The sequence below is a fragment of the Chrysochloris asiatica genome, unplaced genomic scaffold, assembly GCF_000296735.1.
Source record: "Chrysochloris asiatica unplaced genomic scaffold, ChrAsi1.0 scaffold00541, whole genome shotgun sequence".
Classification (NCBI taxonomy): Eukaryota; Metazoa; Chordata; class Mammalia; order Afrosoricida; family Chrysochloridae; genus Chrysochloris; species Chrysochloris asiatica.
In genome coordinates this window covers 295,022-317,600 of record NW_006409059.1, presented here as the reverse complement: position 1 = coordinate 317,600, position 22,579 = coordinate 295,022, and the positions used below count along the sequence as shown (strand labels likewise).

At 38.2% G+C, this 22,579-nt stretch overlaps 1 protein-coding gene across 3 annotated transcripts in view; it reads right to left on the bottom strand.

Annotated features, from left to right (window-relative positions):
* LOC102842859 (H(+)/Cl(-) exchange transporter 5-like) overlaps positions 1 to 22,579 on the bottom strand; it is an 81,220-nt gene that overhangs the window by 13,560 nt on the left and 45,081 nt on the right. For 2 of the 3 annotated variants that reach the window (XM_006877625.1, XM_006877623.1), the window contains exons 3-9: positions 19,770 to 19,869; positions 13,486 to 13,673; positions 12,116 to 12,238; positions 11,038 to 11,244; positions 6,121 to 6,201; positions 5,347 to 5,889; positions 3,282 to 3,468 (exon numbers count right to left, since the gene is read on the bottom strand). In XM_006877625.1, coding sequence (XP_006877687.1) covers positions 3,282 to 3,468; positions 5,347 to 5,889; positions 6,121 to 6,201; positions 11,038 to 11,244; positions 12,116 to 12,238; positions 13,486 to 13,673; positions 19,770 to 19,869 — 1,429 coding nt within the window. The remainder of the gene's footprint in view (positions 1 to 3,281; positions 3,469 to 5,346; positions 5,890 to 6,120; positions 6,202 to 11,037; positions 11,245 to 12,115; positions 12,239 to 13,485; positions 13,674 to 19,769; positions 19,870 to 22,579) is intronic. The other variant, XM_006877624.1, reaches the window with a different exon arrangement.

Below are 22,579 nucleotides of genomic sequence, written 5' to 3'. Positions count from 1 at the left end.
ACCAAGAGAGACCTACAAAAATGGAAGAATATATCATGCTGATCCATAGGAACACTTAACACTGTGAAAATGTCAATACAATCCAACAACAGCATACTAAAAAGAAATGATCAAGGTTCAACCATTTCAAGAGGTAGCATATGATCAACTACTCATGGTACTGAAGGAAGAAGTCTAAGCTGCACTGAAGGCTTCAGGAATTGATGAAACGCAAATTGAAACCTTTCAACAAACTTATGCAGCAATGGAGGTGCTCACTCATCTGTTCCAAGACATTTCAAAGACAGAAACGTGGCCAACTGACTAGAAGAGATTCATATTTGTGTCCATTTCAAAGACAGGTGACCCATGTGGAATGTGGATCTTGCTGTATAATACTGTTTGCTTTGTCACTCATGCTAACATGTGTCTACCCTCTGTTGGTGTTGTTAAGTGCCACTGTGTCAGTTCCAACACAGAGAGATCCTGTCTAGGTTTTCTGAGGAGCAGCTGGTAGGTTTGAATTTCTGACCTTGTGGATCAAATCAACTTTGTGGTTTAGTACATTTATCTTTCAGCACCACACCAGGACTCCAGCCCATGAATAATTCCCCCACCCCAACCATCATAGAATGTTCCTTTTATCAAGAAAATCTTTAATGTTTTACTATATTGGTCTCATACAATGTTTGTCCATTTATGATTGATTCATTTCACTCATCATAATGTCCTTCAGGTTCAACCATGCTTTGAGATGTTTCACAGATTCATCATTATTCTTCAGCATTCTGTAGTGTTCCATTATTTGTAGGTATCAAAGTTTGTTTAGCCATTCTGTTGTTTGGCATTTAGGCGATCTCTATCATTTTGATATGCCTCTTGTAGACAACATATTGAAGGGACCTGTTTTCTTATCCATTTTGTTTTTATGTCTCCTGACTGGTACATTTAATCCATTTAATTCAGTGTAATTATCAATGGACATAAATTGATTGTTGACATTTTCTGTGTACTTTTTTTGTGGTGCTGCTGGATTCTTTGTTCTACATAATTTTCCATGCTGAGTTCATTTTCTTTATGAGTTTTCTTGTCATTTTCATTTCTGTTGTGTTAATGTTTACTAAATCTTTCTAATTTTCATTTTTAATTTTGATGTGCAGTTTGTATTATGATTCTTTGTGGTTACCCTGTAATTTATTAATTTTTCTCTGGTTAAAACACTATTTTATCTTGAAGTCTATGTAACTTCCTTGCCTTTTGAAGTTCTCTATCTAGTTGCTTTGTAGTTGATGTCATTATACACCTACATCTCTGGTTCCCTAGTTTCAGTCTTGTAGATTTGTTTTACTTGAAATACTTTACATTGAGTTCTGGGTGTTGTAATGTATGTTAATTTGAGGTTTTTGTCTGCTGTTGTTGGTTCTTAGTCCAAAGAACACCCTATAGCATTTTTTTTGTAAACTTGATCTGATCATTACAAATGTCTTTAATTTCTGTTTATCAGGATATGTCCTAATTTTGCTGTCATATTTAAGGGACAGCTTTTCTGGGTATATGATTCTTGGTTGGCAATCTTTTTCTTTCAGAATTTTGCATATGTCATTCTACTGCTTTCTTGCCTGCATGGTTTCTGCTGAAAAAGCAGAGCTTATTCTCATTGGTTCTCCTTTACAGGTAACTTTTCATTTAGCCTGAGCTGCTCTCAGGATTCTTTCCTTGTTTTTTACTTTGGACGTTTGATTATGATATATCTTGGTGATTTTCTTTTGGAATCTATCCTGTTTGGGGTTTGTTCAGCTTCTTGTAGGCCTATCTTCTTGTCTTTCATGATGTTAGGGAAGTTTTCTTTCAACAACTCTTCAACAATTTTCTCTGTGCTTTTTATTATCTCTTCCTGTTCTGGAATTCTGATCACCTTTAAGTTGTTCCTCTTCATGGTATCCCACATAACTCTTAGACTTTCTTTGGATTCTTTCATTCTTTTTTTTTTTTTTTTTTCTGATTGTTCTAGCATACTAATACTGTGATTTATCTTTAAGCTCATTAATCATTGCTTTGCATCTACTCCTTTGCCATTTCAGTGTGTTGTCCATTTCTGAGAGCTTATCATTAATCTTCTGGATTTCTAATCGCAGTTTTAGTATTGTTTCAAAATTTGCATTTCCTTTTTTGTTCTTGTAGTGTTTTCCTGAATTCTTGTGTTTTTATGTTATCCTTAGTTTCCTTAATCTTTTAATCGATCCTTTGAAGGTATCTAATTATCATTCCTTTTCAGTTATTTCCATTACGTTTTCTACCTCAGAAACACTGTCTCTGTAGCCTAGTCATTTTTGTTTGTGCCATTCTCTCGTTTCTTAACATGAACTAAAATTGTCTGTTGTCTCTTGGGGCATTGTGGGGTTTGTATTTGTGAAAACAGTGTAGTTATTGGACCTGGAGGGAAGAAATCTCTGGGGGGGGGGGGGCTCCTGCAGTTCAAGAAGCTCACAAGGTGGTTGCTGAAGGGATGTGGTAGCAGAGTTCCTGGCACCAGAGTTCCTGGAATTCCTACTGACCTCAGTGTTATGTTATGTTCAGGGCACTCAATCCAGAAGTTGTTTGTGGGGACCCTTGATAGAGCTTGTTTCAGAGTCTGTTAAGACGATAGGGAAGCTAGCGGTAGTGTGACTGGTTAAATGCTGGTCTGGTGGCTCTGTGGGCTTTGTAGGCCTGGAGCTGAGCCCACCTGAATCCAGGCACCAAAGTGGTACAGTTGGCCCCTCACCTCACACTGGTGTGGCTCCCAACCATGAATATCCAGACTCTTGGAGAGCAAGGTCTGTACTGGTGGTGGATGAGGGTGGGAGCTGGCCACACTTCTGTTCACCAGGTGAGCATGGGGATAAAAAAGAATAAGTCGTACTTCTTTCTTCACCTGCATGAATCTGCTCATCCGCCAAAGATGCTCAAGTCATGTATGGCCAGCTGTTCACCAGTCAGGCTCCCTCACTTGCTCTCCCTGCTTGGCCTCTCCTCTCAGCAAGCGCTTCATCTACCTCTCTAACCTGTCTTCTGAAGTTCAGGGTGCCAAAATTCTCATCTGTTTCTGTTTTATTTTCTCTCTTATCTTTGTTGTAGAGGGTCCATGTAGTGCATCTGCCTAGTTCTCCATCTTGCTGGAAGTCGAAAGAATGTGCTCTTAAAGCACTTTAAAAATGGCAAACCCAATAGAAACCTGAAGACCACTGAAAAATCTGCAGCCAATTGTTTTTCATGCCACCTGGATAGCAACTTCTTTGGCATCAATTTAAACACTTACTCACCTAAGCATGCTGCAGCCCCAACCATTGCATAAAGGCCAGGTGTGATACAATCAGCTCCTTGACTACACCAGCTATTGAAGATGGCCCAGTCATGGTGGTAATAAGCCAGTTGTTCCATTCCCACTCCTAAAAGTCGGCCTGCTATAGCACCAACAGCCATGCTAGGTATAAAGAGGCCAGAAGGGATCTGTAAAGAGAAAGCAATATATGGCTGAGAAATGATGTTTTTGACTTGCGGTAAGGGCTAAAGGGCTCACTTTATATAAAGCAAACAGGCCAATGGCAATGTAACTATGCACTATGCTGGCAAGTGGCTGTAAAGATCTGTGTAACACTACAGTAACTAAAGGTTCTCTGGAACGTGTGGGTAAGGACAACTGCAAAGAAGCTTACCCTGATTCATGGTCCATTAGGCAAGAGCCTGAATTCTCCAGACCAAGACAGAACTGGGGGCAGAAATTAACTCTTTCCCAAAGAAAAAGGAAACTAGATGGAGTTTTTCATATATGCAGACACTGCCCTTAATTTTGAATTCGTATCAATAACTATATCCTTTACTGATTATATACTAAGTCCTGAATGCTCTACATACAAGATTTCATCAATTCTTGACAACTCTAGGAGGCAGGTGCTATTATTTCCAAATCATTAAGAACCTACGTTTCAGAGAAAATGACCGATTCAAGGTCAAGATTTAGTAAATGCTGGTGGTGGTTTTAAATGTGATGCTCCTAACTACTCTGTGTTAAATCTTAACCTACTGCTCACACAAAAAGGGTGACACATGAGGTTTCAGTTTATTTTATAGTAATATAAAGTAAGACTCAAAATTAAAATGATATAGAGACTGTGGTTGCATGACTAACCAAAGGAGGAAACCTCATTTACCTTCCGGCCCTCTTTCTTAACTCCGAAGATACAAATATAATGAAGGATAATCAAAACAGATTAATTAAAAACAATTTGTTTGATTATGGAATGTACTTGCATTTATGTGGGTCTGATGGTCTGTAAATTCATTTTAAATGAAAGAATGAAGGTGAAAATTAAGTCAAGAAATACTGCAAATCCTTTCAATTATCTCCACTCTATCCCTGTGTTGAGGTTATATGTGGAATCATCACAGAGATTACAACAGTATTTTCTAAACCAAGTTTCTGTTTCTGGTTTGAATTTGTTTCCCTAGAGCATAAAGGGAAGTAACTTGGTAGTGGAGTGTTAAAGAAGAGAAAAAGAATCTTGGAAGGATGAGGAGGAAATACCTTAATAAATGTTCCTTTCTGGTTTCTTCTGAAATATAGTAGTAGTAAAACTACTATATTTAAAGTAAAACATGCTGGCCTGTTGTCTGCTTTTGATAGCTTCAATACTAATTTATGATCACCTGTGAAGTGGATGCTCCATTCTTGATAAACGAGCATTAAATTACATTTAACTATATATTAGGTTGAACCACATGAAACTGCTATTTTAGTAGTCAAAGTGGTTGAATATTGGCAACTTCATTTGGTTCAGCCTAATATTTTGCAATTTTGGTAAATGCTAAGTGCCCTGGTAGTGTAGTGGGTTATGAGTTGGACTGTTAACTGCAAGGTCAGCCGTTTGAATCTACCAGCAGCTCCAGAAGAAAGATGCAGTTTTCTACTCCTGTAAAGATTTACAGCCTTGGAAACCCTATACAGGGTTGTTATGAGTTGGAACTGAATTGATGGCACACAACCACTACCATCACCAAGCCACCCTATATGTCCAGATACTGTTTTAATGTGAAATGTGCTGGAATAAATACCTCACCATTCTTTTTGAGCAGCAAATATACATTTTCTATAGAAAAGGAGAAAACATTTCTACCTAAAAACGCTCATTGAAGTTTGTACTTGGTCTGAGAAATGAGGTAGAGGTACAATTGTCTAGGAAGTTATGAAAACATGTGGGGATTAAATAGGCTATTAGGGGTGGGAGGATGATGTCTGCAGAAGTTGAAAGCTCTATAGGAGTGATCAGGATGCCTTCCAACATTCATAGTCATACAAGTATCCACTAAACACCCAAAGGATATCCTTACCTTCATGCCAAAGGTGAATATAGTAATGACAATTTTCAGTATGAGTGTCAAAGCCAGCTGCCACATTGCAGTGTAGACTCCCAGGCCAGCAGGTCTGTCAGGCAGATCACTCCCCTTGCTTGTGTTGAAACGATTCTCATAATCACAGAGTTTGGAGGAGTCCAGAAGGCCACAATCATTAAATAGCTCCGAAATGAGCTCACTGGTACTCATACGGGTATATTCATTGGGGAAAGCCAGAATGGCAGTGATGGCTGTCACGATGAGTACCTCTATGACAGGATATTTGCCCAACTGAGTGGTCTTACGCTTCCGGCACCAAGCAATGTTTGTGCGAATAAACAAAGCTCCCCACAGACCACCAAATATGCCCAGCAGAATGAATGGCACAAGCTCAAAGAGATGCCACGGGGTATGAAACTCCACATAAAATAGAACCAGGCGGCTGTTTCCAAATGGATTGATGGAACGTAGAGTAAACGCTGCCACCAAGGCAGCAAAGAATGAACGCCACAGTGTTTTGAGGGGAAAATAGTAGCTGACCTATAAGAGAAAAGGTGAGAAAGCAAAATCAGACTATATACAAGACACTGATTTGTGTGACCAGTTTGTGCTACAAATATTATAGTGTTAAGGCTGTCTATACAATTCTAGAGTCACGTGGTAAAGAAATAATTTGAACAGAGCACTTAGGAACTGTGATGTACACACACAGATCTTGGCCAAAATTCCCAACATAAAGAACACACATGCTCTGCAGTTAAAAGTAGTTACCTCTTCTAGGCTGAATAATACTCCGCCAATGGGTGCCCCAAAAGCTACAGATACACCAGCTGCTGCTGCAGCTGACAAGACCTATGATCAAAACACAAAATTAGTAAAAAGATAATGACATATTTCTACCTGCAAATCACATTTTTAAAGGCTTGTTGTTGTTGTGGAGTCGGTTCCGACTCATAGGGACCCTGCACAGGGTTTCCGAGGCTGTAAATCTTTACGGGAGCAGAAAGCCTCACCTTTCTCCGCTGGTAGTTTTGAACTGCTGGCCTTGTAGTTCACAGCCCGATTCATAACCACTACGCTACCAGAGCTCCTTAGTGGTTAATAAACATTAAAGACAAAACAATCTTTACATGGTCCTGTTTATCAAATATGAGGAATTTATATTTACTTTGAGAACACTGTATACAGACATTTGATTCTGATGCTTGAAAAAGTAAGTAGGAGGGCTTTTCCTTTGTAATTGATTTAGTCAAGCACTTTATTTAAATTATGTTCTCTTCCCCACCCCAAATACTCACAATTCAGTTAACTGATTATTTAAGTTTATGAACCTGTTCACCACCTAAATGAAGTCCTTAGAGTGATGTATTCACAGAGCACGTTCTTTGTAAATGAGATTTTCCAAAACAGTTTTTATTTTTGTTGTTGACAATATACACAGCAGAGTATTTACCAACTCAACAATTTCTGCATGTGCAATTCAGTGACATGAATTACATTCTTTGAGATGTACATTCTTAACCGCCTTTTCAGAGTTGTTCTTCCTCAGTAACATACACTCACTGCCCTCTAAGGTTCCTATCCAATCTTTTAAGTTGCTGTTGTCAATCTGATCCCACATAGACAGATCTTAAAAGAGTATAATGACTAAGGCAAGAATCCTTTACTAGTTAAGTTAAACTACCACTATAGGATTAGCCCTGGATTGCGAACCACAAGGTCAGCAGTTCAAACCCACCAGCTGCTCCTCTGAACCCCTAATCAAGGTCCCTATGAGTTGCAGTTGACTTGATCGAACGGAACAAGAAGACTTCAGGGGATATTTCTGATTAAAGGTTTAAAGATTATCTCAAGGCAATAGCTTCAGAGACTCGCCCAACCTCTATGGCTCCAGAAAATCTGAAGTCTATGAGAATTTAACATTCTGTTCTGCATTTACCCCTCCCTTTTTGAAAAAAAAAAAAAAAAAAAAATTGGTCCTAATCCATGTCCAGAATCCCATGAAAACAGAAATAGGCAACTAGAAGAAAGATGAAGGAGACATTTTTAAATACAGGTATGGCAAGGCCAGGGGCTAGAAAGGTAGAGAAAGCAGATGCCAGAGGGAGAGAATAAGGGATAAAGAGATAGGGAGCATGCAAGAGAGCACACAAATATACATTTAGAGCACAACCTTGGTATTTTAAATGCACATACATAAAAATGTGCATAATGAACACTAGCAATTGCAAACCAACAAGAATTCATGGAAGGATAAAGTCCCTTTCATTGGATTCTGGTTGGTGTGGACAATTATATGATCTGGAATAGTAAAGAACTATTTTAAAGAGAAAGTTAAACTAAAATAATGTTTTGAATAAAAGCGTTTTTGCAAAATTATTAGAAAGATTTCTCTGGGAGTGTAAGGCGGCTCAGAAAAAATGAGGAGAGAGTGAGGTCTATGATGCTAATTTGTGAAAATTTAGAACTGCACTCAAAAGGGTTTTCAATGGCTAGCTAATCTTTTAAGAAGTGGACCATCAAGACAGCTCTGGGTGGACACAAATGCTAACCATTTCAGTCAGCAGCTGACTGCTTTAACTGTGCCACCCAGGAACACCAGGATGAAGACCGCCAACATTCAACTTGAGAAACGGTGTTTAGGATGAATTACGAGGGAGAAAAAAGAATCAGGTTGACCAGTCTGCTTGAATTTTCTATAGAGGGGAGTCTGTCCATGTCAGCCCTTGCCAAATCATTATTTTACTCTTAACCACCTGCCTACTTTTAGAAACTTGAGCATAAAACAGTTAATGATAGGTGAGAACTACAGAAAACAAGAACTGGAAAGTCAAAATAATAGGGATTAAAGATTCAAATATACTTATGACACGTCTACAGAGAAACTACAAAACCAATTCTCATTTTATATGAAACTATTTGAACAGAGAGGTTCAGTAGCTTAAGCACTGGACTGCTAACCACAAGGTGTGTGGTCCAAGCCCACCAACTGCAGCATGAAAGGAAGAGGAGGCTTTCTGTTCTGTAAAGATTTACAACTTCGGAAACACTATATAGGGTGTCATTATGAGTTGGAACTGACTCGAGGGCACTTAACAACTAACAGCAACAACATCTGAACAAAAGTGCCAATTTTATGGAATGAAAGTAACCACAAACTGTAGTTCCAAATTTACCTTCCGCCCATGCAAGCACAGCACTAACCTCTTGCCCATTAAAATGTCCTTTCAATGTTTTAACTTCTGTTGTATATTATTTCGGCTTAACATATTAACACATTCCCTCTGCCCTACAGTAGTGGTGGTGGTAGTGTGGTGTGCAGTCAGTTGGGACCCAGAGCGACCCTATATAGGGTTGCTGAGACTGTTAATCTTTATGGATGCAGAAAACTTCACCTTTCTCCTGCTGGTGGATGTGAACTGATAACACTGTGGTTTTCAGTCCAATGTGTAACCCACTACACCACCAAGGCTCCTTTCTACCCTATGACAGGTAGCTAAATAATCTACTCAGATATCCTGACCTCTCTCCATCTAGCTCTCCATTCCTTTTAAACTATAGACCACATTGGTCTACTGGTAAGTGGAAGTGGGGGAAAGGCAGCAATGAAGAAATGGGCTGAGTTCAACCATGTTCCATAGACTCCCGTTGACCTGGAGATGAGAGAGAGAAGAGGAAGAGCTGGTTGGTCCAAAGTCTGGTGAGACCTGGAGACACCTGAGCCTATGGACAAGGACATAGCCACAGAGGGATAGAGCTGAGAGTAAAGAATACATCTGATATGGTATGAAGGGAGGGGAGACACACAAGGACACCCAAACTTGCGTTTAGCACCCATTTGACCTAGCCTCGATGGCTTGATAATAAGAATGCAACTAGAGGAAGATAAAAAAAAAAAGAATAAAACAATTTTTGATAAAGGGAATGAGGGTAAATTGCTACAATTTGATGAACCTGACCTATACTCATGGAGGCAGTAACTCTAAATACCAACAGAGAGGGGAGGAGTCTTCACATCAAGTATCAATGTTATCCCCTCTGTACACAGGGTAGATAGGGATGAACATCTTAGACATTGGCAACCTAAAACGAGGGGGAGGATACAGGCATGAAGTGACTGGCTTATAAGGTTTCAAAAGAGAATTTAGTTTAAGAGTGTGTGGGGGGGGGGGGGGGAGAAAGAGTCCCCACTAAATAGTTTTCATCTTGTCTAGCTGGGTCTGGTGAAAAGAGATGATTCAGTAGTGAGTAACTGTTATCATGACTAATTGCAACTGTCACAATTGTAAAGGTAGAAGTTTTGTAACAAAAACGGGGGAGTAGTTAATCTTACAGTCCAGAAATAGAGGACCCTAGGACCATCAAGGGAGAATAGCACAAGTGGAATGCGAGACCCTATCGAGAGAAGCAGCGACACCAGAGATGGAAGCAGAGATGGGGACATGGAGAGAGGGAGCAGCTGAGGACTCTAGATTCATGGGAAGAGAGGGACTATGAGATGGCAGCCAGGAGGCAGACTTGCAGAATGTGCCCTTTGGTGGTGTAAATTATTAAATATGCCTGAGTGTTAAAAAAAAAAGCTAAAGTTAATAGAAATACTGTTATCTGATGGTACACGGAGGGGATTATAATCATTATAATGAACAAGGTGTAATGAACAGTTGAATGTAAAACTGATGATGTGTCCTGTAAACTTTCACTCAATCCACAATAAAAACTTAAAACAGAAAAACTATGCCAGGTACTTTCCTCTCTCGTATTATCAAACTTTACTCCATACATGAAATTGAAGCTTCCTTGAGTTCCTTCTGAGTCTTGTGGTTAATTTTCTTTCCAGAATAAAATTGCTACTTTCGACTTTTGTTAAAAATTTGTTTTAATGGAAGGACCTTGGTCTTAGCCCATTCCATATGTGACTTCTTTGAAATTCAAGGAAATTGGAGAAAGAATCATTATTTTCAAAAGTCCTCAGTAATAGCAGGACGAAAGTAACCAATGACTTGAAACACTGAAAAAATGTGCTCTTCTTCCTCAAAATAACATATAGTAACAATTGTATAAACATGAGAATAACTACAGAAATGCTGTGGTATGGTTGAGGGGAAAGAGGTAGTTTTTTTTTAACAGTTTGAGGTCAACCCACTTTCCAAACATTCACTAAGTGCATATGTATGTTGTTACTTGTCATTCAGTTGATTCCAATTCATGGTGACCTCCTGTGCGCAGAGCAGCACTGCTTTATAGGGTCTCAAGGCTTTGACCTTTCTGAAGCAGATCGCCAGATCTTACTTCTGAGGTGCCTCTGGGTGGGCTAGAACTCAGGTGTAGTGAAGTGCTTAACTGTGTCACCTTTTAAAAGTTCGACACCTCATTCAAAAACTGGTTTTAAAACTTAACAGTGTTTCGTAGCCATCATTTCATGTCAGTACACATAGGGCTACCTCTTTCTTTCATTAGTTACACAGTACGGATAGCCTACTGTTTCTTCACTCAGTCCCTTACTGTTGACATTTAGATAATTTAAGTCTTTCACTACATTGGTAAATGCTATATTGACTATCCCCGTGCATCCATCTTTGTGTATAAACATGCTAGGGTGTCAGTGGGATTTCTGGGTCAAAGGGTATTTATCTTAACATTGCCTGAATCACAAAAGAAAAAAAGAATATTAGGGGTGTTTGCAATTACCTCTCTGCGCTTAGCTTCATTCTTCCTGTATTTGTTGAAACAGTGGCACAGGATGTTCCCACAGCAGCAAGCCACGTGCACTAGGGGGCCCTCTTTGCCCAGACTCAAGCCAGATGATACCGCCAGTACTAAGGTAATGGTTTTGATAATCAGGGTCCACTTACCCAAGTAGCCCCTAATAATGAAACCACTCAGGATAGTTTTTATCTGTAGGTCAAACAAAGAGATCAGATAAAAACTAAGCAAGTAAACAAGGCTGCTAAGAAGCAATATTCTGAACTTCAATTTAGAAATTACACAGTTTTGTCCATGGCTCATACAAACACTTTGGCCTACAGTGATCCCAGTTTGGGAGAGAACCCAGGAGCCCAAGAAAGCTTTAATGTTCCCCTTTTTTGGCTATGTGATAGCTGGACAAGAGTTTATTGTAAATATGAGAGTATAAATATAGGAAGAACAGGGAGGCAAAAAAGGGAATGATGAATGTTTTCTTTACATCACAAAATGGTGGCCAGTGGCCCAACAGACATGTTCTAAGAGGGCAAGCTTAATCCCCCTGAAACAATCTTAAAGGTTAGGCATAGCCTTGATTCACTGTTAAAGAAATTCATGGTTATTACTTGGTCAGGAAATAGAAATGACCAAGGTCATCTTGGTTGCTTTAGTCACTGTTAAGCAATCTAAACTAATAGTTATGAATAGGGTTGCAAAATCTCCCTCCCTTCTAGTTCAAATCACATTGTGGAAACTGTAATAAAACAGCTTTATTTCTTGTACTCTAACAAAGTTGGCAACGCTTCTACTTTTTGAGGCCAGAATCTTGGGATCTACAATGAGCGTTTCTTGGGTAGGGAGTAGGGGAGGTCTTCAGGAGTCCCAACAGAAACCCCTAGGAGGCTCAGACTCAATTCCCTTTTATTTCCAGATGGCATAGACTGGGAGAGGCTTAAGGGAAGACCTCAGGCCTAATCCTGTTTAACATTCACCAAACTGTGGTATATGCTGAGATACATATTAAAGGGTTTTAACCAAAAAGGATCATTATTATTAAAATTTATAATCCACTGTAGACACTCACCTCAGGTATTCCCGAGCCACAGGCATATGGTGCAAACACCTTGACAAGAGATACAGCAAGGAAGGCAAAAAGGAGAGCCCAAAGGACGTACATGAAATAGTTGACTATGTAGGCAAAAGCTCCCTGGAATAGGAGAAAAAAAGTAAAAAGCTTGTTTTAGCCTAGATACACACACAATTCTTTTGAGTAGTGGCTTTTTAGGAGGGAGATCATAAAAAATTTTAAAAAGAAAAAGACCAACATCAAATAGCTCAAGTGGTTCCTTTCCAGAGCAAAGCAATTATTAAAACGCTGTCAGGCCACTTGTCACTGAAAATGAGTTGTTTTGATATGCCCAAAGCAAATTTACAATTATTTCTAAGGCTGGACAAAAAGGCAGAGCAAACTGAAAGCCCCGAAATAAAATTCACTTTCTTCGAGTGACTTCATAGGTTTACAATTAACCATCTTATCAAAAGGTCTAAAGCCCTTTTATTGGAAGAATGGAACGTTAGCTATATATTTGAAGTGAAGACTGACCCAAAAGCTCCACAAAATTCATCTTTGATTACTTTGGCGACAAATTCTCCCAAGAAATTATATTTACTAAAATTCTTGGGGGTGTTTTCTCCCCCTTAAAATCCATAATTAAGTGCTCTAAAGAGTAACCACTTCATTGAGAGAATTTTGCTACCATAGACATAGGAGCAAGAATATGCAGCAGAAACTTTCGGACCCTGCCCATAAGCTAACACCAGTAAGATGTCAGAAGTATGTAGTCCTAGATGGAAAACATGTCAAAAAAACAATAGCTTTACATTTTGATGTCTGTGTTTAATATAAGTTTCTATGATTTTTGTGGTAATATTTTTTTGGTTCTTAGCCTGTGGTGGTATTATGACCAGTGAACTCACTGTAATCAACAGATTCAGAATGAGAACAGCTTTTTGTCCCTCCTCTGTAAGGGTGTCTGTATTTTTTTAAGCAATTGCATCAGTTCATTCACCTCATAATTAATCAGTGAAGCATACATAAGAAAACAAAATATTCACACTGCATTGGAAACTTTTGTAAAAACAATGCCATGAAAAGATTCTTTCATTCTTGATGATGTTTCTGGATATTATCTTTGTCTTTGATAACAAAAAATAAATTTTAAAAAGAGGAAAAACAACAACAACAACAAAATTTCAAGTCTATGTCCAAATGAATTCATGTGTCAGTAGGGATGGAAATGGGCTTCACTTAAGCCACAAAGAAAGGCAACTGACACTTTTTCTTGGAAAGGAAAATAGGGGAAGATTCCATAAATTATTCTGAGTACAGAATTAAGAAATAAAGTGAATGTAAGAACAAAGGTCAATGACTCAGAAATCTTTACTACATATTACCTCATCTGTGCTGATGATAAGCTGGGACCAGCTATTCCACTCTGGGCATTTGTCTCTGTCTTCAAAGGTGACATGATCAGAGTTCCAGCAACAATGTTCATGGTTAAACCAGAAGCCCCCTTTGCAGATACCTTCTTTTAAATCTGTCATCCAGTGAGCAGAGATGTCTATCAAGCCAGCTAAGGAACCTGATTTGGAAAGGGGGAAAGGGCAAAGTTAAATTTAATTTCTGAAATTTTTTTTCTTTGATAATCAGAGTAAGGGGAATCAAAATACTAGACAAGCTATACTTTCTCTTTCCATCTATAATATCTTTCTGATGGTGTGTTTGCTTGATTTCCCCTTATCTCTGTATTACACACTTGCCATCTGTAGAATTTCGCTATAAAAGGAGCTTATGAAAAAGCAAAATGGTTGGGTGGGAGCAAGGGACAAGGGGACTTGCCTTTAAGCTGAATTTACATGGCAAAGAAACTGTTATGGCTTACAGTTTTATGTTTACTAATTAATAAAGAAAGTAAAATTTAGAACCACCAAGATATGCCCCTTAAATATCCTACAGGCCTAACTGAACTCACTTCCACGGCTCAACTTTCAGCCAAAAGATACACAGGTTTATAACTTGAACAATAATACCAGGGAGGTATGCACTCCTTAGAGTAATCAACTATATAAGATCAAAGGACAGCATTTTCCCAGGAATAAAACTCAGAAGGTAGGAGATAATAGGAAAGAAGAAGAATGGAAAGGGTAAACACAGAAAGAAAGTGGGAAAAGTGTTGTTATACTACAGGGATGCAATCAGTGTCAGAAACCAAAATGTGTATGAATCTGTGAAACATCTTAAATAACATGGATGAACCTTGCTGACATTATGCTGAGTAAAATAAATCAATCAGAAAAGAACAAATATCGTATGAGACCTCTATTATGAAAGGTCAAGAAAAGGTTTTCACTCTGAAAGAAACATGGGGAGGGGAAGAAAGAGTAAATCACTAACTAGAGGGTTAGATACATATTAACTTTGGTAAAGTGGAAGGCCTAAAAACAAAACACAAAACTTTAAAATGTGTTTAATTTAAATATAATTGGAACATTAAGCTGGAACATAAAGTATTATTTTATTTTTTTAAAAAAGCAAAAATATGTATTTTTCCCCTTAGAGGAAGAACGCGTCAGCCAAAACCTCAGCAAATTTTGCATTTTTAAAAATAAAGGTTGACATACAGTAAAAAATATTATGTGTGTGTGTATGTGTGTGTGAATTGTTGAATTGAAAAAAAAAATTTTGCTCTATAAACTTTCACTCAAGTCACAATAAAAAGTTTTGTTTTTAAACACAGCAAAGTTTATTAAACATTATTTGATTTTCACTATATGCATAAGGCCAGAGCACTGAATGACTAACCACAAGGTTGGTGGTTCAAACCCACCAGCCGCTCTTAGGAAACCCTATACAGGGTCACTGTGAGTTGGAACTCACTCAAATGGCACTTAACAATAGTAAGTTCTTTTGAAAAAAATATTTCCAATATTCAAAAATGCCAGATTTAAGAATGATTTCTAAGGGGAAAAAAGTCCAACTCTATACTATGAACAAAAGTATGCAAAAAGCTTAAACAGAAAAAAACCAAACACATGTCAAAGTACTTAGTATTTTTATTTCCCTCCACGTAACTTCTGAAATTTGAAGCAAATATTTTGCTTAATTGATCAAAATGTGTTTTCTCTTCTGGTTGTTTGAGCTCCATTCCATGCAAAACAAATAAAAATAAAATAGCCAGAAACAATAGGGGAGAAACACGGCTGCCTTCTCCTAAATGACTTGGAAAGTAAGTGTGAGGGAGGAAAAAAGAAACTAGGTCAAGATTGGGCTAGGAATGTCTCTCTCTTGCCAGCCACTGCCATGGTATGCCTTCTACAACAATCCTTTTACCCTTGGTCTTATAATCAGTACCAGAAATATTCTCATCTCTGGCACAGGACATAAAAACTATTAGAAAAAGAACTATACGTCAGCATATTATGTGTATGAGCTTAACTTTCTTCAGGCTTGGTAAGATGGAGTTTAGGTGGGAACTTTCTATGAAACTCTAGATTTGATACTGTTATACAACTGGTTTATGATTTGCCAACTTAAAAAAGTCTCAAATTATATACTATAGAACTAATAGAGGATTGGCTTAATAACATATTTAGTGCTTTTATTCTACCTCCTAGTTCATTGTGTAAGGAGCTCTGGTAGCGTAGTGGTTACAAATCGGACTGCTAACCTCAAGGTCAGCAGTTTGAAACTACCAGCGGTTCCGCGGGAGAAAGATGAGGCGTTCTGCTCCCGTAAAGATTTACAGCCTCGGAAACCCTGTGCAGGGTCACTATGAGTCAGAACCGACTCCACGGTACTTAACAACAACAATAGAGGATAGGAGTCCTGGTGTGGCGCTGTGGGTTAATGCGCCAGACTGCAAAGCCGTTTGAACTGCATGGTCGGCAGTTCAAACTCACCAGCTGCTCCTCGGAAACCCTACACAGGGTCGCTAGGGGTCGGAACCGATTCGATGGCACTTAACAAAAACAACAATAGAGGATAAAATGGATTATTTGTTAGAATCCAAGCATTAGTCTTTGGTAATTTTAAATGATACTCATTTACTCCCAGCCTGTCCTTAAGGGATTTTTAAGGTAGCACATATACACAGACTTAGGAAGGAACTTCGGTTACAAATACCTCTCTGGCATCCAATACTTACTCTAGGACTCTGATTTGAATTCATTTATATTGTTATCTAATCCATTTTTAAAAAATGAGCACAGTAACAGCAAACGACAGAAATTTACTGAGTCTGCAGAATAAAAATATTTTCCAATCTTTTGTAATTCACATTATTTTCAGTTTGACTAACAAATTCATGTAACCAGTAGATGATTGTCCTTCATCAAATAATAACTGTAGGCCTGTTATTCTTTAATAAATGATATTTAGTTATATCCTAAAATTGGCACTTAATAAAATATTAACTGAAGTTTCTTTAAAATTTCCAACAATTAAAATAAATTAAGGAGATACACAATTTATGGCTGTTTAACTGCTACTGTGAAATTCCAATAATTCTCAATTCATTATGCATAATTAGATCTTGAAAACTGTGGCCATTTCCCAAAGACACCAACCTATATTATGATTTAAACTCAGGAGAGAACTGATGTTTCCATTGTAAGAACGTTGTGGTTTTTTTTTCCAACTACTAAAAATTTCCGAAATCCTAAACCAAATCACTCTTAGTAAATGTTTTGGTGACCCATACTTTGGAAAACAATTAAAAGCAGAGAGCTGGGAAAAAAAGGCTATGACTTTAACCCAAGATATCCCAAAGTGTTTGCAGGGTGCACATTCTTGCACCCTGCAAACACTTTGGAACACCAAAGGGATAGTACTGTCTTGGACAAATACAGATTCAAGTTATTGTCCAATTATGATTATACTGACTTTCAATGTCATGCTCTCTTAGAGTCTTATAGAACTTTATAGTCTTAAAGAACTTTAGTGTTCTCATGCTAATTCTGATGGTGAGGTTTCAGGGTTATTAAGGGCCTTGTTTTGGCTTTTCAATAGCATTTAATCTCTGAATGCTAAAGGTAATCTCACAGAGCTCAAAGTGAAGAGACATATGGTAAGGATCAACTTTAAAGTTTTCAAAACCAAGACATAATCAACACTTCTGAAGCAAGATGAATAAACTAAATTCTTGGTTAGACATGAAAGCATCCTTGCCAAGAGTAAGTGTACACTGTGTATGGAAGGATATATGATTCCTACTCATGAATCCCAATATGCCCATTACACTTGGTTATAGGAGACACTGCTAATTTAAGATAATTTACAGTCCTTGGCAATCAAGTTACTCTGTTTTAGGCAATGTCTTTTATTGTTTCATCTGGCACTTGCTAACATTATTCTTGAAGAACCTAGAAATGAAAGCCACTCACTCTGTTTATCAAGAACAGAACCAAAAAACACAATTTTTTGGCTAAAAGCCATCACTATTTTCCTTATATAATGGTTCTTTCGAGATAAAACATCACTCTTCCTTCCATGATGGTTTGCCAAGAAAGGGAGCTTAAAGGAAATATGCCAACATAGTCGTCCACCCTATTCCCCTAAACTGTAATCGATACTGGTGAAAGAGCCAGTCTTGTTAGTAGTCTAATATGGCACTGCCTTTCATCTGGTGTACAGTCAGGGTCCATGAAAGGGGCATACTCATGGTATAAGTGATGAATGTTCTGAAAACAAATTTTTATCAGAGTTCCCTGTAGCATTGTAGGATAAGCTGCTCCTCAGAAACCTTAAACAAGGGTGGCTATGAGTGGAGACTGACTGACTCATTGGCACTTAACACCAACATCACCAACAAAGAATAAAACACTTTCCTTTATTTTTGTCATCACTTCGAGCTTTTGTTCTTTTTCTCCTTCCAATGAATACCCAAAACTTCTATACTGGTTGCCTCCCCTTAATATCTGGCTCCCAACATTGACCTGAAATTGTTCGTCAAAGGTCACTGATATCCTCCTAACTGCTAAACTGTTTATAACCCTTTCCCAATCATTTTCTTCCTTAGTATTTGGCATTACAGACCATGACTATCCAGATTAATATTAACCAGCTCCATACCTGGCCTGTGAGAGTCAGGCAGGGCAGTTAACACTCTGGATCAGGAGGTGAAAAACTATCAATACAGGACCATATCCTGCCCACTGCCTATATTTGTACTTATTCAATCACAGCCACCCTTATTTATTTATCTATTGTTTATGGTTGCTTTTGTGCTACACTGGCAAAGTTAAATAAGTGCTACAGAGACCACTTGGCCCGCAAGTATTTATTGTCTGGCCCTATACAGAAAATGTATGTGGACCCCTGCCCTGGGCACTCTTTAAAAACCCAGAATTTTATACTTTATGACTCTGAGTGACAACAGCAGCAGCAGCAGCAACAACAACATTAACACTGGACACTGTGCTAAGTGCTATGTGTGTTGCATCTCATTCAATCCTCACAACAAATATACAATATGTTGTTGATAACGGCTGTCGGGTCAGTCCTGACTCAAATTGACACTGTGTCAGGTTTTCCAAGGAGTGGCTGCTTGGTTTGAACAGCCAACCTTGCAGTTATCAGTTCAGTGATTCTACAGTACCACACCAGGACTCCAGCATGTAATATGCTGTTAAGTGTCGTTTAGTTGCTTCTGGATCACAGGGACCCTGTCTGTATAGGGTTTCCAAGGAGTGGCTGGTTGAGTTTGAACCACTGACCTTGCGATTCAAACGGCCTTGTGGTCCAGTACTTATCATACATGTTTTATAGATCAGTAGACTAATGCTTCCAGCGGCTAAGAAACTTGTCAAAAGCCACAAAATTAGCAAATTATGGAGCTGGAAATCAAATCCAATAAAAGCTAGAGTCTTTGCTATTGACTGACATTTTATGCTATGAAACTCCAGGTTCCCCCTATAACTTCTATTTTAGCTCAGTCTCCCAGATCTTTCTAGGCCCCATCTTTTAGTGTCATAAGAACATAACCCATAACATCTTTGTCTAGTTTCCTCCCTGGCATTATGCTTCCTCCATGGGAGAAAAAGCCTGCTTGAGAACTTGTTTTAAATCTGCATTTGCATAGTAAATATTTTTAGTTAAGCTGTATATTAGTTGGGGTGGTTTGGGAGTTTGATGGAGATGTTGATTATAGGAAAAGGTATACCATCCCTACTCCTAAGCTGTTATGAAAGACTAAGATCATCAATTCTTTGAAGGGACAGAGGCATATATTACATGCCCTTCTGTACCAATGAATGAAAGAGTAGAGGTTAAAGAAATATTAAAGATAAATTATCAGGAAGTCCTCTTCTACAACCTCTCTCCTAAACTTCTGGCAATGTATGTTGAAGCTCAACTGACTGTCCCCAACAGATGGGCTCTTTCTCAAAGCAAGCACCAAAATGCAATGAAAACAACACTTTTAGATGGATAGAAGATTTTATAGTTTATAAAACGTTTGTCAATTGCATCTCCTAACTTAACTCTCATTTATTTAAAGTAGGTGTTTCAGGCAATAGAGCCCCCTTTACGGATGGGGAAACCGAGTTTCTAAAAGGAGGTTCACCAGCAATTCATTTAAGGTAGGAAAATAGTAAACCATAGTACTCAATTCAGTTCATGACACTGGGGCGGGGGTGGGGCAGATAGAGCACAACACAATCTTAGAACTAGTTTACCATACCTGATAAAAGCCCAATAAGTAGCATCAACAGCCAGCCAGAAAAAGCGTCACTCACACTGTGGATTAAGGCCCATGTTGACTCTTTGCTCTTGTTGGTAATCTAAGGGAAAATGAGAAAACATTGATATATACTTTTTTTTCATCTTAAAATTGCTCAATAAAGAAACACAAAGACAAATTACCTGGAGTTGCTTCTCAAATAATCTTCTGCTGAACAAGTTTAACCAAGAACTTTTCAGATTTTCTAAACTTTTTATACTAGAATAGTTGTTTGGGTGCCTGGAGTCAATTCCAACTCCCAGTAATCCCTTGTGACAAAGTAGAACTGTTCCATAGGGTTTTCTAGGCTGTAATCTTTACAGAAGCAGATTGTCAGGTCTTTTTCCCACAAAGCCACTTGATGTGTTCCAACAAACAATCGTTCTGTGTGTAGCAGCAGAGTCTAACCTTTGAGCTGCCAAGGCTTCGCCTGTGAATTTCTTGTAAAATCAACCTGTTTTGTTTACGGCCTGTTCACTTTCTGCCCAGGCATCAGAAAATCAAAGGAGATTTTCTCTTGACTCCCAGAACATATTTTGCTTGTTTTTCAAAGAATAAATAAATATAGGCTAATTCCAGTAGTGAAAGTACACTTTGTGGTTTACTACCTAGCATTGTGCTTTAGATTAGGCAAATTCCAAGTCCTGACTACCACAAGATGTTGTATGCTGACCACAGGTACTAAGTGATATTAAAAAAAATGCATTTCTTTAGTTTTCAAAGACCTGCTGGGGATATCTGAGATTATCAAAAGGTGTAGAAAGTTCTATCTTTTGGATCAAGCCTTGTCAATTTAACTCTTCAGTGCCCCAAACAAGCATTCTGACAGCTGTGCTATTGGTACTTGCCCCTTTCTTTGTATCTCTATTTCCTATCCTTGAAACTCTTAGCCACCTCACCTTCATCTACAGCAAAATCATAAATAATTTGTTAAAAAGTAATCTGAAACTGACTGTTCAGGAGGTTTGCTTGGCTCTAAGAAGGAACCAAGAACTCAGGAGGGAGTATGCTGTTGTTAACTGCCTTCAAGCCAGTCTTCACTCATAACGACCCTGTATAGGGATTCTGAGAAACAGCTGGTGGGTTTGAACTGCCGACCTTACAATTCAAACTGATCTTGCAGTCTAGTACGTTATCCAAGGGAGTATAAGGTCAGCTTAAAGACTAATTTGTAATGGAACCCACATTCATTGCTGGTGGGAATGTAAAATAATGGTACAGCCACTGCAGAAATGAGTTTGACAGTTCCTCAAAAAAGTTGAACATAGAACTATCTTATGGTCTAACACTCCTAATCCTAAATAGTCCTGTATTCAAAATTGAAAGTAGTAACACAAATAGATGTTTGACACCAAAATTTATTTCAGCACTATCCCTAATAGTGGAATAATTGAATCATTTAAGTTGAAAATAACTTAAATTTTCATCAACAGATGAATGGATAAACAAAATGTTGAATATATACACAAAGAAATATTAGTTATAAAGAGAAATGAAGTTCCAATGCATGCCCACAAGATGGATGAATCTTGACAACATTATGCTAAGTGAAATAAGTCAATTACAAAAGAACCAACTATTGTGTGATCCCACTTATATGAAATAAGCAAACATATAAAACCAATTAGTAGCGGCTGCCAGGGATGGGAGGAGGTCTGGTAGCATTGGGTTGCTAACTGCAAGGTTGGAAGTTCAAATCTACCAGCCACTCTTTGAGAGAAAGATGAGGCTTTCTGCTTCCATAAAGATTTACAGTCTTGGGAACCCTATACGGGGTCACATGAGTCTGAACCAACTTGACGGCACACAATGAGAGGGAGGGAGTTTTTGCTTAGACAGCACTGGATTTATGTTAATGTTAATGGTAGTACAATAATTTGGGTAAGGAGAGTGATAATGTTAGCACAACATGAAGAATGCAATCAATGTCACTGAATTATACATGTAGAAATTGTTGAATTGGCAAATGTTTTGCTGTATATATTTTTACCAAACAAACAAAACCTCAAGTCTTTATTTGGAGTCAAAGCAGAAATAACAAGATAGAAAAACTTACTTTTTTTCTACCTACTATTGTTGATTAAAGAAATGTCTCACCAGAAGGCCTACTGAATCAGAATCTCTGAGATGGGGCTGGTAACCTACCTTTTCAATAAGCTCTTCATGTGACCCTTCCACAAACTACAATATGTGACTGATTTAAATGATAACATAGGACCAAGTCAAAGGCAAATGATCTTTACAGAGTACTCTGAGAAGTTTTCACAGTACTCTGAAAAAAGAAAAGTATAAAAACTATTTTTTAAAATTCAAAAGAGCCTGTATCATAGCAGTAAGTAACAACCTATTACAAGGTGTTGCAGTGGTTAAATGCTCAGCTGCTAACCAAAACGTCAGTAGTTCTAACCTACCACCCACTCTGAGGAAGGAAGTTGTGGCAGTTGACTTCTATAAAGGGTAACGGTCAGATGGATGGACTACCTACAATGGAATCTCTGAGTAGTGCAAACAAACTACTAAGGCAGTCAGCTGCTAACTGAAAGGTTGGAGGCCAGAGCCTACCTACTCAGAACAACCTTGGAAGAAATGTCTGATGATCTACTTTAAAAAAAATTCAGCCATTGAAAACCCTATGGAGTACAGTTCTACTCCAACACACATGGGGGCCACCAAGAGTTGAGATCAGCTGCCTATCTCAAGCTGATTTTATAACCTATCACAGTAAATTAATGTGCTTAAATTTGAATTTGGTTGGTCTGCTAGTTTTGTTT